Genomic DNA, 15,984 nt, shown 5'->3' on the forward strand with positions numbered 1-15,984 from the left:
GGAGATCGAGACCATCCTGGCTAAGATGGTGAAACCCTGTCTCTACTAAAAAAATACAAAAAACTAGCCAGGCGTGGTGGCGGGCACCTGTAGTCCCAGCTACTCCGGAGGCTGAGGCAGGAGAATGGCGTAAACCCGGGAGGCGGAGCTTGCAGTGAGCTGAGATCCGGCTACTGCACTCCAGCCTAGGCAACAGAGCGAGAGTCCTTCTCAAAAAAAAGGAAAAAAAAAAAAAATTTGATATTATAAAATCAAATCCCAGGTCACCATAAGTCATTAGCCAAAACAATAACTCAAAATGTTTTAAAAGACAAAACCTTTACTCATTAATAGAGGGAAGATTTAGCTTTCCAGACAATCTGTTTCTTTCCTTTCTCTTCTTGTGTCTACAGTTTATTCAAAAGGCAAACAAAATCTTTTTTTTTTTTTTAATATAACATGAAAATCAGCTGGGTGCGGTGCCTCACACATGTAATCCCAGCACTGTGGGAGGCTGAGGCAGGTGGATCACCTCAGGTCAGAAATTTGAGACCAGCCTGACCAACATAGTGAAACCCCGTCTCTACTAAAAATACAAAAAAATTAGCCAGGCGTGGTGGCGAGCGCCTGTAATCCCAGCTACTCAGGAGGCTGAAGCAGGAGAATCACTGGAACCCAGGCAGCAGAGGTTGCAGTGAGCCGAGATTGCACCACTGCACTCCAGCCTGGGTAACAGAGTGAGACTGTGTCTCAAAAAAAAAAAAAAAAGAAAAGAAAATCTTGTTTAAGAGAGAAAGCCAGATTTCACCCTTTGCATTAGTGTACTATTGATGTCAAACTCAATTCTTAATAAAACCTGCTGGGCGTAGTGGCTCACGTCTGTAATCCCAGCACTTTGGGAGGCCAAGGCAGGCGGATCACGAGGTCAGGAGTTCGAGACCAGCCTGATCAACATGGTGCAACCCCGTCTCTACTAAAAATACAAAAATTAGCCAGGTGCGGTGGTGCACGCTTATAATCCCAGCTACTCAGGAGGCTGTGGCAGGAGAATTGCTTGAACACAGGAGGCAGAGGTTACAGTGAGCCGAGATTGTACCACTGCACTCCAGCCTGGGTAACAGAGTGAGACTCCATCTCAAACAAAACAACACAAAAACAAACAAACAAAACCTTATAGACCAATAAATCAGTTTGACTATAAGGCAAGATTCTCATAAACCTTTTATAACCTCTTACAAATTTTTGTTAAAGAGAAGATCAGTGCTCTAAGAAAAACCTTGTTGTGCTTTTATTCCAATGTTCAATTTACAGAAAAACTGAAGAATACCTAATATGGTTTAGCTGTTTCCCCACCCAAATCTCATCTTGAATTGTAGCTCCCATAATTCCCATGTGTTGTGGGAAGGACCCAGTGGGAGATAATTGAATCATAGGAGTGATTTCCCCCATACTGTTCTCGTGGTAATGAGTAAGTCTCACAGGATCTGATGGTTTCATGAGGGGTTTCCCTTTCCACTTGATTTTTCATTTGCTCTTTGTCTGCCACCATGTAAGATGTACCTTTTGCCTTCCACCATGATTGTGAGACCTCCCCAGTCACATGGAACTCTGAGTCCATTAAACCTCTTTTTCCTTTTGTTTTGTTTTTTTTTGTTGTTTTTTTTTTTTGAAACGGAGTCTTGCTCTATCGCCAGGCTGGAGTGCAGTGGTGCAGTCTTGGTTCACTGCAACCTCCGCCTCCTGGGTTCAAGCAGTTCTCCTGCCCCAGCCTCCCAAGTAGCTGGGACTACAGGCACACACCACCATACCCAGCTAACTTTTGTGTTTTTAGTAGAGATGGGGTTTCACCATGTTGGCCAGGATGGTCTTGATCTCTTGACCTTATGATCCTCCCTCCTCAGCCTCCCAAAGTGCTGGGATTACAGGCGTGAGCCACCACATCCGGCCCTCTTTTTCTTTATAAATTACCCAGTCTTGGGTATGTCTTTATCAGCAGCATGAGAATGGACTAAAATGATACCCCATTCACTTTAGCCAATATGTTCACACAGAATATTTTTTACAAGATTAATCTTCCACAGACCTTTCACAATTTGCTCAAACTTTCAGCTTGTTCCTATATAACTTAAAGCAATCCTTTAATTCTTTAATTTAGGCAAAAAAAAAAAAAAAAAAAAAAAAATCCACATTCCCATGCCTTCTTATAACCTTTTATCAAAAATACATTTTACTTTCCTTACATACCTTGCATGTAAAACTGTTTTTCCAGTCGTCTCAAGTACATGTTATACTGTTAACTCTTAGGAACTTTTTAATTTTTGGTGAAAAACCTGGTAAGTAAGGGTCAGATAGAAAAAAGTTCCTCTTCAAAGGTTTGGCTTGTTCAGCATCCTTTTTCTTTGTTCCCTACCTCCAAGGCCAGACTAACTTCCTTATCCTTTGTGCCTCCCTGTCTTGGTTCCAGTAAACAACTTTCCCACCAGTCCTTATCTACAAAGCCCACATCTGATACCCACTCTGTAAATTACCCCTCCTGTTGCAATGGCTCTTCCCACTAAAACTGCCCTTCCTGCCAGTGTAACTACATTCCTGCACCTTTCAAGCTAGCCAGTCAGGTTCAGCTTAGATCGTGTGGTCCAACTCTCCAGTCAGTGGAGGCAGGACACAGTAGCAGGGACAAGCTGTGTTAGGAATAAAAACCCCCTTCCCTCCTTTGTTCCGTGTGCTCTCATGGCTACCAGACCTGCAAGCAGCACCCCTTCTGCAAAACTAACTTTGCTTTGCTGAGAAATCTTTTGTTCAAGTGCTTGTTTTCTTTGTGACCCCGAACTTTACTTCCAACAGTAAGCAGTTTTAATTATATACTAGGTATGGAGCCTAGGACACTAGACAGAAGTGCATATAGGGTCTGACTTCAGCATAGCCAGGGGACATGGCTAACTCCACCAAATGTCCCAAGGCCTTACCTAGAATCAAAGGCTCCAAAGTAGGTAAGTGAACATTTTTCAAAAATCAAAGAAGCAGTTTATGACCTTAAAGTGTTTAGCAAACCTAATATCTGACCTGCCTAATTTAGACCAAATGTCTATTTTGTAGACATTCTTATTTTACCAATAATCTTTAAAACTATCTTTATTTCCCAAAGATTACTTAAGTCAAGTGAACTAAGAGGTAAGAGGCCTTACATTTTTACTTTTCTGACAACATATTTTATTTAAGTCAATTAATCAGAGCTTTTTCATATAAACATTATACATGTAACACATATAAATACAGAGACAGACAGAAGAAGATCCAGTAGTTGTAAGATTTTTTATTGCCAGTTTCTTAATTGGATTATGGGCTTCTGGGTTCTGTCCCCTCAATGGCAGAAACTAAGAGAAAGTACTGCCACGTGATTACAAGGTTGAGCTCCCAAGGACATAAAACAAAGTGAGAGGGAAACCTCATCCAGTTTTTTTGTTTGTTTGTTTCAGGAACCTCCCACCAGGAGTTAATGTTAGGCCTCTGAGCTCAAGCTAAGCCCAAGCTGCTGCTTTGCTCTGACTTCACTCTGGATTTGGCTCGAAGTCTTCCTCGTGCAAGGTCCAAGCACCCTCTCTTGGAGTCTGATTGGGACCCCTTTCTAGTAATATACTCCTGGTGAACCACGAAAGGACGATATTGAGGAGACCCCTGACCCAAAGGAAATAGACTGCAACACCAATTGGCTGACTTTGGGTAAGTGGTGGGGTACATTTTACCTGGGTAAAGGATGAGATTGGGTTAGAAGCCCAACTTAGGGGAGTTAGAGTCGCTCCTAAGACAGAGAGGGTTAAAGACCCCTCTTAATAAAAGGCAAGGATGCTTGACGAAACTTGGGTTTGAGGCCCAATTTAGGAAGGTTAGAATCCTTCCTAAGATTGAGGGAGTCAGAGATCCCTCTCAGTAAAGTCTCTCTTGGTTAAAAATGGATTTGGCACTATGAGGTATTAACTGCTATTCTCTTTGGGTTAATTTGCCTTGCACTCTTTGCTGATGGATGTGGGTGGCAGGATTAAGCATGTAGAGGATCATGGGACATGGGGAGCTTTTTTCTCCCTAAAGGGGGAAACTTGATAGCTGATCCCTTCAGGATGACAAGGGGCCGCCTGAATTTTTGAGTCAGTGTTGCTGCAATGAGATGTCAGCTAGAGTCATAGGAAATGGGGAAGGAGTTGCCATAGATGCCCTCCTGTAGGAATCTCAGTCCACCAGCTTCATCCCACCCCCACCACACCGCTTGGCTCAACCTTCTAAATTGTCAGTATGAAGGCACATGTCCCTGATGGAGTCTATACTGTACCCACATTGTCAGAAAAGGGGCACAGTGTATGATAGGAGATAAGGGACTGCACTTCTGGTATCTGGGCCTCAGTTGGTTTGTTTCAAAATGCAGCAGTAGGATTAGGTCACTCTCAGGGGTCCCCAGCGCTAGGTTATAACTGACTGGGTGGCACAGGTTCATGCTGGCCTCATGCTCTTCACAGAGGTCTCCTGGCTCAGGCTCCTGGCTCCAGCAGGTATAGGCTCAGGCCCGCCTATTTCCAGAGTCCGCTGCCTGTGCCCTGCCTGTTGGCCCCAGAGCTCTCACAGCCTGAGTTAAGTTTCATTTCTCCGGGTGCTCCTCCCTTGCTGTCCCAGGGCCCAATCAATAATGTCCTTCTCCCCAACACACCCTTGCTGGGCCTTCCCACCTCTACAGCGGGGCCAGCTGGGGCAGGACAGCAGAAACAATCCTTTTTTGTTGTTTTTAATTTGGATAAAATACACATAAAATTTACCATCTTGATAATGTTTAATGGTCCAATTCAGTAGAATTATGTACATATACATTGTGCAACCATCACTGTCATCCATTTCCAGAACTCTTAATCTTGTAAAATTGAAACTCTGTACCCCTTAAACAACAACTCCCCATTCCATGCTCTCCCCAGCCCCTGGCAACCACCATTCACCATTCTACTTTCTGTCTCCATGGATATATCTGTTCCAGGTACCTCATATCATTGGGATCATACAGCATTTGTCTTTTTGTGACAAACATATTTCACTTAGCAGAATGTCTTCCAGGTGCATCCTTGCTATAGAATATGTCAGAATTTCCTTTCTTGCGAAGGCTGAATAATTGTATATATTATATTTTGTTTATTCATTTGTCTATTGATGGATGCTTGAGTTGCTTCCATCTCCTAGCTATTGTGAATAATGCTGCTATGAACATGGGTGTATAAATATCTTTTCAAGACTATGCTTTCCATTACTTAGGGCATTTATCCAAAAGTGGGTGTATGGGATTATAGAATTCTATTTTTAATTTTTTGACAAACTGTCATATTGTTTTTCATAGCAGCTGTACCATTTTACATTTCCACCAACAGTGCACAAGGGTTGCAATTTCTCCACATCCTTCCCAACACGTGTTGCTTTCAGATTTTTTGGTTGTAGCCATCCTAATGTATGTAAGTTGATTTTGATTTTCATTTCTCTAATGATGAATGATGTTAACCATCTTTTCATATGCTTGTTTGCTGTTTGTATATCTTCTTTGAGAAATATCTATTTGAGTTTTTTTGCCCATTTTTAATTGAGTTTTGTTGTTGTTGTTGAGTTGTAGTTCTGGATATTAACTTCTTATAAGATATATAATTTATAGATATTTTCTCCCATTTTGCAGGTTGCCTTTTCACTCTGTTGATTGTGTCCTTTGATGCACAAAGGCACACTTAAAAAAAATTTAGAGACAGGATGTCACTCTGTTGCCCAGGCTGGAGTGCAGTGTCATGATCATAGCTCACTGCAGCCTAGATTCCTAGGCTCAAGCAATACTCCAGTTTCAGCCTCACAGGTAGCTGGGACTGCAGGTATATGTGACAGCACTTGGCTGATTTTTAGAGACTTTTTTAGAGATGAGGGTCTTGCTATGTTGCCCAAGCTGATCTGGAACTTCTGGCCTCAAGCGATCATCTTGTCTTAGCCTCCCAAGTAACTGAGATTACAGGTGCCAGCCACCATTCTGAGCCTTAGGCATACTCTTTATCCATACATCTTTTTATGAAATACTCAGTGTCTACTTGATCTCCGGTTTGGGCCTAGCATTAAGGGAGGCAGCAATGAATGACTCCTGACTCGTGTTAGTCAGTTTTACATTTCTATAAAGGAATACCTGAAGTTGGGTAATTTATAAAGAAAAGAGGTTTATTGGGCATGGTTCTGTAGGTTTTACAAGCATTGCACCAACATCTGCTCAGCTTCTGGTGAGGCCTCAGGAAGCTTTTATTCATGGCAGAAATGGAAGGGGGAGCAAGTGTGTCATATGGCAAGAGAGGGAGCAGGAGTGAGAGGAGGAAGTGCCAGCCTCCTTTAAACAACCAGCTCTTGCATGAACACATAGAGTGAGAATTCATTCATTACCATGGGGAGGGCACCAAGCCACAATGAGGGATTTTCCCCCATGACCCAAGCACCTCCCACCAGGCTCCACCACCACCATTGAAGATCACATTTCAACATGAGAATTGGAGGGGACAAACATCCAAATCATAGCAGTCCTTGACTTTAGAGAGCTCTGAATCCAGCAGAGGAGACAGAGAACAACATTGCATTGTGGGAACTTCTGTGGCAGAAGGAATATAGTGGACTCACATTTGAGAGCATAGGTGGGGGTGTAGTTGGTCAAGCGAGACTGGGAATGTGTGATCAGGGAAGTCTTCCTGGAGAATATATAAGCTGGTGAGGTCCTGAAAATTTTCCTGGATCTGGCATGCAAAGGATCAGAGTCCTAAAAGAGCAGGGAATGACTTCTATTTGTCCCCCAGGAGAGAAGCATAGCTGGATATTGGCAGCAATAAGTTTAGGGAGAGGCAGAAGCCAGTTCATGGAGGACTTGCTTATCCTGTGGGCCATACAAGGCTGTTGAGGGGTTTTAAGCAGATGGGTAGGTCAACACCATGACTTTTCCCTGTACCTCAGCAGCCAATAGATACGTCTCCATTCAGTGTTTTATATTCCTGATGCTTGGGTTGCTTCTATCTCTTAGCTATTGTGAATAATACTGCTATGAACAAGGAAGTATAAATATCTCTTCAAGACTATGCTTTCAGCTGGGCACGGTGGCTCACACCTGTAATCCCAGTACTTTGGGAGGGCAAGGTGTGTGGATCATGAGGTCAGGGGTTTAAGACCAGCTTGACCAACATGGTGAAACCCCATCTCTACTAAAAGCACAAAAATTAGCCGGGCAAGGTCACACATGTCTGTAATCCCAGCTACTCAGGAGGCTGAGGCAGGAGAATCGCTTGAACCTGGGAGGCAGAGGTTGCAGTGAGCAGAGATCACGCCACTGTACTCCAGCCTGGGTGACAGACCGAGACTCTATCTCAAAAAAAAAAAAAAAAAAAAAAGACTATGCTTTCAATACTTACGGTATTTACCCAAAAGTGAGTTTATGGGATTATATGATAATTCTATTTTTAATGTTTTTATAGTCCCAGGAGGGATGCAGAGTCCTTTATTAATGCAGCCTTATCCAAACCAGATCCTGAATAAAGTCAAAACTCAACCAACAGGTGGAAGTCCAAGAATCTGAGTGGAGACTCACCGAGGCGAAGGGGCCAACCATGGGAAAGGAGAGTGGGTGGGGCTCAGGTGGATATTGCACATAATTCTGGGGGCTGCTGGTCCTTCTGAGGTGAACTACTCTCAGCTTCCACCAAGTACAAACCATGCAACCCCAGATGAGTCATTTGAGCAGAGTTAGAGCCTGGGATTCCTCCCCCTCTAAAGCGGGGCCCATGGTATCCTTGGGGACTTTTGCAGGGAGTATGTCAGCTGAGCTGTGTCTCATTCCTCAAAATTATTTGACAAACGCTGATAGCCCATCCACTGAGTCAGAAGCTTTTGAGCTGCTATAAAGCAGTGTCCTCCAATGCAATGGGCAAAACTAAAGAAAATCGTAATGTTTCCTGTCACCTGCACCACATTTCAAGTGCTTAACGTGGCTACCTTAGTAGACAGTACAGAAAACAAATGTGGCTATGATTGCAGATGGCACTGCTGTGGAGATTTTGGGGAGCCCTAGAGGACCCCTGCATGCTGCTGCAGGGCCCTCAGGGCCTCCATCCCCTCACCTCTCTGGAAAAGCAGCTCTGATATTGTCTTCTGTCAACCCTGTGCTTGGAGAGATTATATTTTCCTTGCCAAAAGGGAAAGTGTGAAGACTGCTGTTTGCGTCAATGGATTTATTTTACATTAGGGGAGCAGAGGCGCAGGGAGGGCCAGTGAGCCCTCGATGGTGTCTGTGAAACAGGCATAAACAAGCCTGGGATTCAGGTTCTCCTGGGAGCCGGTTCACTGGCCGCTTTCCACGTTGACTGCCCTTGTTTTGGGATCCCATACCTGCTCTGAGTCTTTCCAGAGAGCACAGCAGACCCCTCCCCCTCATCATCGCCACAGGAAGATGTCAGGGAGGTCTGGGGGACTCTGTCCCATGGGGCCAACCCCAAATTTCCACTTCCCGCAGTTGTGACTGTGGGGACTGTGCCTGTGGAGCTCGGTGCCATGGGCTTCACCTCGGTAAGAATCGCCGTGTCCTCCATAGCAGTCAAGATGACACCTACAGCGGCCATTGCCAACAGGGGCGGAGTTGCCGCGGGCAGTCTGGTGGCTACTCTGCAGTCAGTGGGTGAGTGTTCTGGACAGGATGACCAGAGCCAGGAGATGATCCAGCCCTGAGGCTGAACCCCAGGGAGGCCTCTTCTCTCCCTGCACGTCCGTGATCCTCTGCCTCCTGGGCCCTTTGTCTTTCTGTCACTGTCCCCTCTTCTGGTTGGAGGGGGGACCAGGGGTGCAGCCTTGGAGATCTGTGTTCCTGGTGAACCCTACAAAACCCAGGCATGTCCCTCCCCTCTCTGGGCCTTTGGAAGATAAGGAGCCTGCCATTTCTCAGAGGGTCTACCCTGTTACTGGGATTCCCCACCAGAGTTATTGCCTCCTCTCCGGCCACTGGCCTGCAGCAGCCCCTCCCAAAGCAGAAATCCTAGGGTTTTAGGAAGTAGAGGCGGAGAACAGGGTTGGGCTGCCTGGGCCTCAGGCCTCCGGAGGGACCCAGGGTCTCTGGCCTCCAACCCCCTGTTAGGAGCTGCTACCCCTCCCTGTGCCCTGTGCTCACCCTCTCTTCTCCCACAGAGGCAGCTGGACTCTCCGTGACATCCAAAGTCATCCTGGGCTCTGCTGGGACAGCTCTTGGGGCCTGGCTGGGTTCACCCCTTCCACTCCCCCAGCTGAACACCACACTGAGGCAGGGAGGTGGCTCTCTTGGTGGAGATGACTCTCCTGGGCCTCTGGATGACAGTCTTCCAAAGGACAAGTCCCCTACTCCCAAAATTCTTCAAGGAAGCATGAAAAATAAAGATGCTGGTGATCTTCTCCTAGTGTCAGTTCTCTGTTCTTGTGGTCAGGATAGGGTACATCTCTGCTGCAGGAGTGCTGAACAGGGAGGGACTCAAGATGAAGGAGCATGGGATGTCCGTGACCAGAGCCAGGTCTGGCCTCAGGTGTTCCACTCATTCTGTGGTCCTGAGCAGGTCATGTCTGCCCTTTGAGCCTCAGTTCGCTGCTCTTCCGATGGGAGAGTCAGGCAGAGTCAGCGTTATAGGATGGTGTGGCTCTTGGGTCATTGCTTGAGCCATTGACCCTCAATTACGAAGCCCTTTGTCCTCACACATGACTGATCCCTCCCTTTCCCACCTAGGACTCAGGGTGTGGCTGTATGATTACTCTAGAAGTTCAGCAACACTGCATTTGCCTGGTCTGTGAGCCTTTGCCGCACAGGTAGAGAAGTTTCATTCCTCCAGGGAGCTCTGTCCCTCTCAGCACACAGCCCAAGCTCCTCAGTCCCCAGGTGAGCAGAGCCCGTGAGGATGGACAACGGGCTGGGGCTCCTGAGAAGCAGGCCAATGCAGAACATCCATTTCCAGAGACCTACTATGTGCCTGGCCCCAGATCAGGTGCCAGCTGTCCTATGCACACTGACCTGGCATCTGCCACCTGGCACCTGCCTGGCCGTGAGGATAAGTAAACCACACTTGACTTCTGGAAGGCCTGTTTAGACTCGACCTCTGACCTCAACGTTAGTCCCATTCTGGGCTATTTGACCTTCACACTTATTTTTCCTTTACAGCTGTATTCCCACAGGACTTTCCCTGGGATGCTGGCTGAGCTGACTCCCACAGCTCCCAACGGGCCTCAAGGCTCCATCCCACGTGATCGTCCTGGCTACAGAGGATCACAGAGGTCCACCTCTGCCCAGGGTGCACAATGCTGGGGAAGCCAGCCCTTAACCAGTGATGTTAAGGGACTTGGGGTAAATTACAGAAATGACCACATTCTCTGCCCTTTCAGCATGGCTGTACAGCTCCTCCCATCAAGAGGTAGGGATTTCTTTCCCCTCCCTTTGAATCTCTTCTGGCCTGGGGAGTTGCTCTGGCCTGGCGGATAGAACACAGTGGAAGTGATGGTGTGCTAATCTTGAACCTAGTCCCTAAGAAACCTTGCAGCCTTCTGCTGTACCTCCCGGACCCCATCACTGCCATGAGAACAAGCCAGGCTGGGCAAGCACACAAAGTTCATTCATTCCAGACAAGACCCCAGACATGGCAGCACGCCCAGCCAAGTTCTGCAAAGCCGACCTGCAGCTGACTGCAGATAGGTGAGGGGCCCAGCCGAGACCAGAAGAACCACCTGCCTAGATTGCTGACCCACAGAATCAGGAGCTACATAGCTTTTTTAAGCCACTAAATTGTGTGGTCACTTTTTATCCAGCCATAGGTGACTGACAACATAAGACAATGTGTATAATCACTGAAGAGGATCAGGCTATATGGCTTGTAGGACGGAGAAGGAAGCGATTGATTCTAATTGTAGCAACCTGGGAAGACTTCCTGGAGTAAGGGCTGTTTTACCTAAGGATTATGGAGTTGTAAGTACCAGAAACTTGATCGCAACTTGCTCAGAGTTCAAGGGACTTCATTGCTTTACAAAATGGAAAGGTCCAAAGGTAAAGTATGCTTCAGGAAGGGTTTGATTCAGCAACACGGATGCCAAAGACCTGTCTTTTCTATTCTTCGTTTCTGAGGCATCGGCTTCATCCTGTGGCTGCCAGCTCTTGTGGTTATAAGACAGCTGTTAGCAAGTTCTGGGAGCTACCTTCTTTATTCATGTCTCCCAGAAAGAACATTTTTTCGTGTACTTCCTCCTGAAAAGCAAAGAAACATCTTTCCCAAATACCTCTAGTAAATGTTCATGCTGCAATCTTAAATGGAGTCATTTACTCTTTCCTAAAACCCTTTAGTTAGGCCCAAAGGATGAGTGGGGTGTGATGACTGGTTTAAGTCCACCTGGGCTCACCTTTAGAAAGTGCAAAGAGAGCCCATGCCTCTGATACACTCATAGGTCAGGGCAGGGGCTCCTGTACCTGAAAGAGGAGGTTTCTGTTTCAAAGAAGAGAGGGGGGTAAGAGACACTGAGTGCACACACAGTGTCCTGTACAGACAGCGTGGCCGTTGTTCTCAGGGAAGACGGCGCCTCAAGGATCCTTGGGGGAAACCAAAGCGGGCTCCCACCAGGTTCACTGCTTCTTTCTCTGTCTTGTTATCCTCACCACTCCGGCCATTAAGGAAGAGCACGCCAGACCCGAAGGCAAGTGGACAGTAGGTCACTGTCTTTTTATTTTTAACTTTACAATATGGGATTATATTATTTGCTAATGAAAACCAACATTTTATTACATTTTAATTACTTAAGAGATCTTGAAGTAGCTTCGACTCTTAAAAATCTGAATTCCTATAGGTAAGGCTAAAGCCCCTTTGGCTCTGATAAGCATCCTTGCCCCTCGTTACAGCCCCTACTCCCACTCTCAGAAGTAAAGCACTGCTGCAATTTCTTATGTTCCTTTCCAGGGACCCCCCTTTTATACTGTGATAAAAATTCATAAAATTTACCATCTTGACCATTTTTTTAAGTACAGTTCAGCAATGTTAGGTATATATTCACGTTGCTGTGAAACATCTCCAGAATTCTTTCATCATGCAAAACTGAAACTCTGTTCCCATTAAACAGCTCCGCTCTACCCCTCCTCCTGCCCCTGGTAACCACCATTCTACTTTCTGTCTTTGTGAATTTGACTACTCTAGGTACCACTTATTGGCGGAATTATATAGTATTTGTCGTGTGTGTGTATGTGTGTGTAGACATGGCTTTTTTTCCTCCATGTTGCCCAAACTGATCTCAAATTCCTGGGCTCAGCTGATCCACCCACCTTGGGCTCCCAAAGTGCTGGGATTACAGGTGCGAGCCACCATGCCTGGCCAAAACTATATAGTATTTGTCTTTTTGTGACTGGCTTATTTCACTTAGTATAATGTTCTCATCCATGAGGCAGCATGTGACAGAATCTCCTTCCTCTTTAAGGCTGAATGACATTCCATTGGATGCATCGATCACATTTTGTTGATCCATTCACCCATCAGTGGACACTTGGGCTGCTTCCACCTCTTGGCTGTTGTGCATAGTGCTGCTATGTACGTGGGTATGCAAATCTCTCTTTAAGATCCAGTGTCTTAGGCCGCTTGCACTGCTGTAACAAAATACCATAGACTAGGTAGCTTATAAAACAGAAATTGATTTCCCACAGTTCTAGAGCTGGGAAGTACAAGATTAAGAGGCGTCAGCCCCCTTGGTGTCTGGTCAGGTCCCTTCCCTGGTTTGTAAATGGTGCTTTCCTGGTTTGTAAATGGTGCTTTCTCTGTGTCCTCATCATGGTAGTGGGCTAAGGCAGCTCTCTGGGGGCCTCTTTTATAAAGGCACGAATCCCATTCATTAGGGCTCTGCTCTCCTGATTTAGTCACCTCCCAAAAGTTTCATCTCCCAGTACCATCACCTTTGGGGTTATGATTTTAACATATTTGGCGGGGGCATAGCATTCAGACCATAGCACCCCGCTTTCAATTCTTTGGGGTATATACCCAGAGGTGGGGTTCCTGGACCATATAGTAGTTCTCTTAATTTTTAAAGGAACTTCCATACTGTTTTCCATAGCAACTGCCCCATCTTACAATCCCACCAACAATGTACAACGGTTCCAATTATATAAGGGCCAACACTTTTTATTTTCTGGTTTTTTGATAGCAGCCATCCTAATGGTTATGAGGTGGTATCTCATTGTGGCTTTGATATGCATTTCCCTAATGATTAGTGATCTTAACTTTTCATGTACTTTTTGGACATTTGTATATCACATTAGTTCATTTTGCACTGCCGTAAAGGCATACCTGAGACTGGAGACTGAGTACTTATAAAGAAAAGAGGTGTATTTGGCTCATGGTTCTGCAGGGAGCATGGCACTGATATCTGTTCGGCTTCTGGAGTGGCCTCAAGAAACTTGTACTCACAGTGGAAGGCAAGGGAGCTGACATCACATGGTGCGAGAGCAACAGGAAGGCAGGAGGTGCCAGGGTCTCTTCTGCAGTCAGATCTTGCAGTAACTAATAGAGTGAGAGTTAACTCATTACTGTGAGGACAGCGCCAAGCACCCCCATGACCCTAACACCCACGACTAGGCCTCATCTCAAACACTGGAGGTTACATTTTAACATGAGATTTGGAGGGGGCAAATATTTAAACTATAGCATAGATCATCTTTGGAGAAATGCCCATGTAAGTCTTTTGCCCATTTTATTGATATATGACTTATTATTGTTATTATTTCAGATGGAGTTTCACTCTTCTTGCCCAGGCTGAATGCAAAGGCGCAATCTCGGTTCACTTCAACTGCTGCCTCCTGGCTTCAAGCGATTCTCCTACTTCAGCCTCCCAAGTAGCTGGGATTACAGGCACACACCACCACGCCTTGCTAATTTTTTGTAGTTTTAGTAGAGACAGAGTTTCACCATGTTGGTCAGGCTGGTCTTGAATTCCTGACCTCAGGTGATCCGCCTGCCTCAGATTCCCAAAGTGGTGAGATTACAGGCGTGAGCCACCACTCTCGCTTTTGCTCATTTTAAAATTGGGTTATGTGGTTTTTTGTTGTTGAGTTGTAGCATTTTTTTGTATACTCCGAATATTCACTCTTCATTGCCAAGTCCAATGTTATGAATAATTTCCCCTATGTTTTCTTCTAGGAGTTTCATAGTTTTATGGCTCACATTTGGGCAATTAGTTCTCCATGCCCTTTTAAAGTTATTTCTGTGGATAGTTGATAGAAGAGATACATAGGTATCTCCACAGAAAATATTTTTATGTAGTTCTGTTATATGCATTTTTATTGCTACGATTTTGTTTAACCTAATACATACTGTTCTGATGTTGGCTTTTTTATATTTTATAAGTCTTTTAAAATTATTTTTAATTGCTGCTTAGTATTCTATGGTAATGATCCACCACATTTTATTTTGTCTTTTCCCTTTTAATGGTACTTGTGTAGCTGGTTGCTAAAGGAACATTTCCTACTTTGGAGGAATTACTTTTCTTCTTATTATTATACTTTTAAGTTCTAGGGTACATGTGTACAACATGCAGGTTTGTTACATAGGTATACATGTGCCATGTTGGTTTGCTGCACCCATCAACTCGTCATTTACATTAGGTATTTCTCCTAATGCTCTCCCTCACTCAGCCCCCTCCCCGCAACAGGCCCAGTGTGTGATGTTCCCCTCCCTGTGTCCGTGTGTTCTCATTATTCAATTCCCACTTGAATAATGAGTGAGAACATGCGGTGTTTGATTTTCTGATTTTCTGTACTTGTGATATTTTGCTGAGAATGATGGTTTTCAGCTTCATCCATGTCCCTGCAAAGGACATGAACTCATCCTTTTTTATGGCTGCATAGTATTCCATGGTATATATGAGCCACATTTTCTTTATCCAGTCTATCATTGATGGGCACTTTGGTTGGTTCCAAGTCTTTGCTATTGTGAATAGTGCCACAATAAACATACGTGTGCACGTGTCTTTATAGTAACATGATTTTATAATCCTTTGGGTATATACCCAGTAATGGGATTGCTGGGTCAAATGGTATTTCTAGTTCTAGATCCTTGAGGAATCACCACATTGTCTTCCACAATGGTTAAACTAATTTACACTCCCACCAACAGTGTAAAAGTGTTCCTATTTCTCCACATCCTCTCCAGCATCTATTGCTTCCTGACTTTTTAATGATTGCCATTCTAACTGGTGTGAGATGGTATCTCATTGTGGTTTTGATTTGCATTTCTCTGATGGCTAGTGATGATGAATGTTTTTTCATATGTCCGTTGGCTGCATAAATGTCTTCTTTTGAGAGGTGTCTGTTCATATCCTTTGCCCACTTTTTGATGGGGTTATTGGTTTTTTTCTTATAAATTGGTTTAAACTCTTTGTAGATTCTGGATATTAGCCCTTTGTCAGATGGATAGATTGCAAAAATTTTCTCCCATTCTGTAGGTTGCCCTGTTCACTCTGATGATAGTTTCTTTTGCTGTGCAGAGGCCCTTTAGTTTCATTAGATCCGATTTGTCTATTTTGGCTTTTGTGGCCATTGCTTTTGGTGTTTTAGTCATGAAGTCTTTGCCCATGCCTATGTCCTGAATGGTATTGCCTAGGATTTCTTCTAGGGTTTTTATGGTTTTAGGTCTTACATTTAAGTCTTTAATTCATCTTAAGTTAATTTTTGCATAAGGTGTAAGGAAGGGATCCAGTTTTCCCAGCACCATTTATTAAATAGGGAATCCTTTCCCCATTGCTTGTTTTTGTCAGGTTTGTCAAAGATCAGATGATTGTAGTATGTGTGGTGTTATTTCTGAGGCCTCTGTTCTGTTCCATTGGTCTATATATCTGTTTTGGTACCAGTACCATGCTGTTTTGGTTACTTATCCTTGTAGTATAGTTGAAGTCAGGTAGCGTGATGCCTCCAGCTTTTCTTTTTGCTTAGGATTTTCATGGCAATGCGGG

The 15,984-nt window shown here is 44.8% G+C and overlaps 1 protein-coding gene across 1 annotated transcript; it reads left to right on the forward strand.

The window, feature by feature from the left end:
• Positions 1-3,668: 3,668 nt before the first annotated feature.
• IFI27L1 (interferon alpha inducible protein 27 like 1) lies at positions 3,669-13,607 on the forward strand. The gene is made up of 4 exons (XM_037984434.2): positions 3,669-3,699; positions 5,379-5,459; positions 8,519-8,680; positions 9,184-13,607. The coding sequence occupies exons 3-4, from the start codon at positions 8,557-8,559 to the stop codon at positions 9,597-9,599; spliced, it is 540 nt and encodes a 179-aa protein (XP_037840362.2). The 5' UTR covers positions 3,669-3,699; positions 5,379-5,459; positions 8,519-8,556; the 3' UTR covers positions 9,600-13,607.
• The last annotated feature ends 2,377 nt before the right edge of the window (positions 13,608-15,984 follow it).

Source organism: Chlorocebus sabaeus, chromosome 24, assembly GCF_047675955.1.
Source record: "Chlorocebus sabaeus isolate Y175 chromosome 24, mChlSab1.0.hap1, whole genome shotgun sequence".
Taxonomy (NCBI): domain Eukaryota; kingdom Metazoa; phylum Chordata; class Mammalia; order Primates; family Cercopithecidae; genus Chlorocebus; species Chlorocebus sabaeus.

Bases quoted from the DNA above. Each gene is read 5' to 3' on its own strand.
- IFI27L1 (XM_037984434.2), top strand. From the start codon at position 8,557: ATGGGCTTCACCTCGGTAAGAATCGCCGTGTCCTCCATAGCAGTCAAG. The intron at 8,681-9,183 runs GTGAGTGTTCTG...CTTCTCCCACAG, and splicing joins GGCTACTCTGCAGTCAGTGG to AGGCAGCTGGACTCTCCGTG.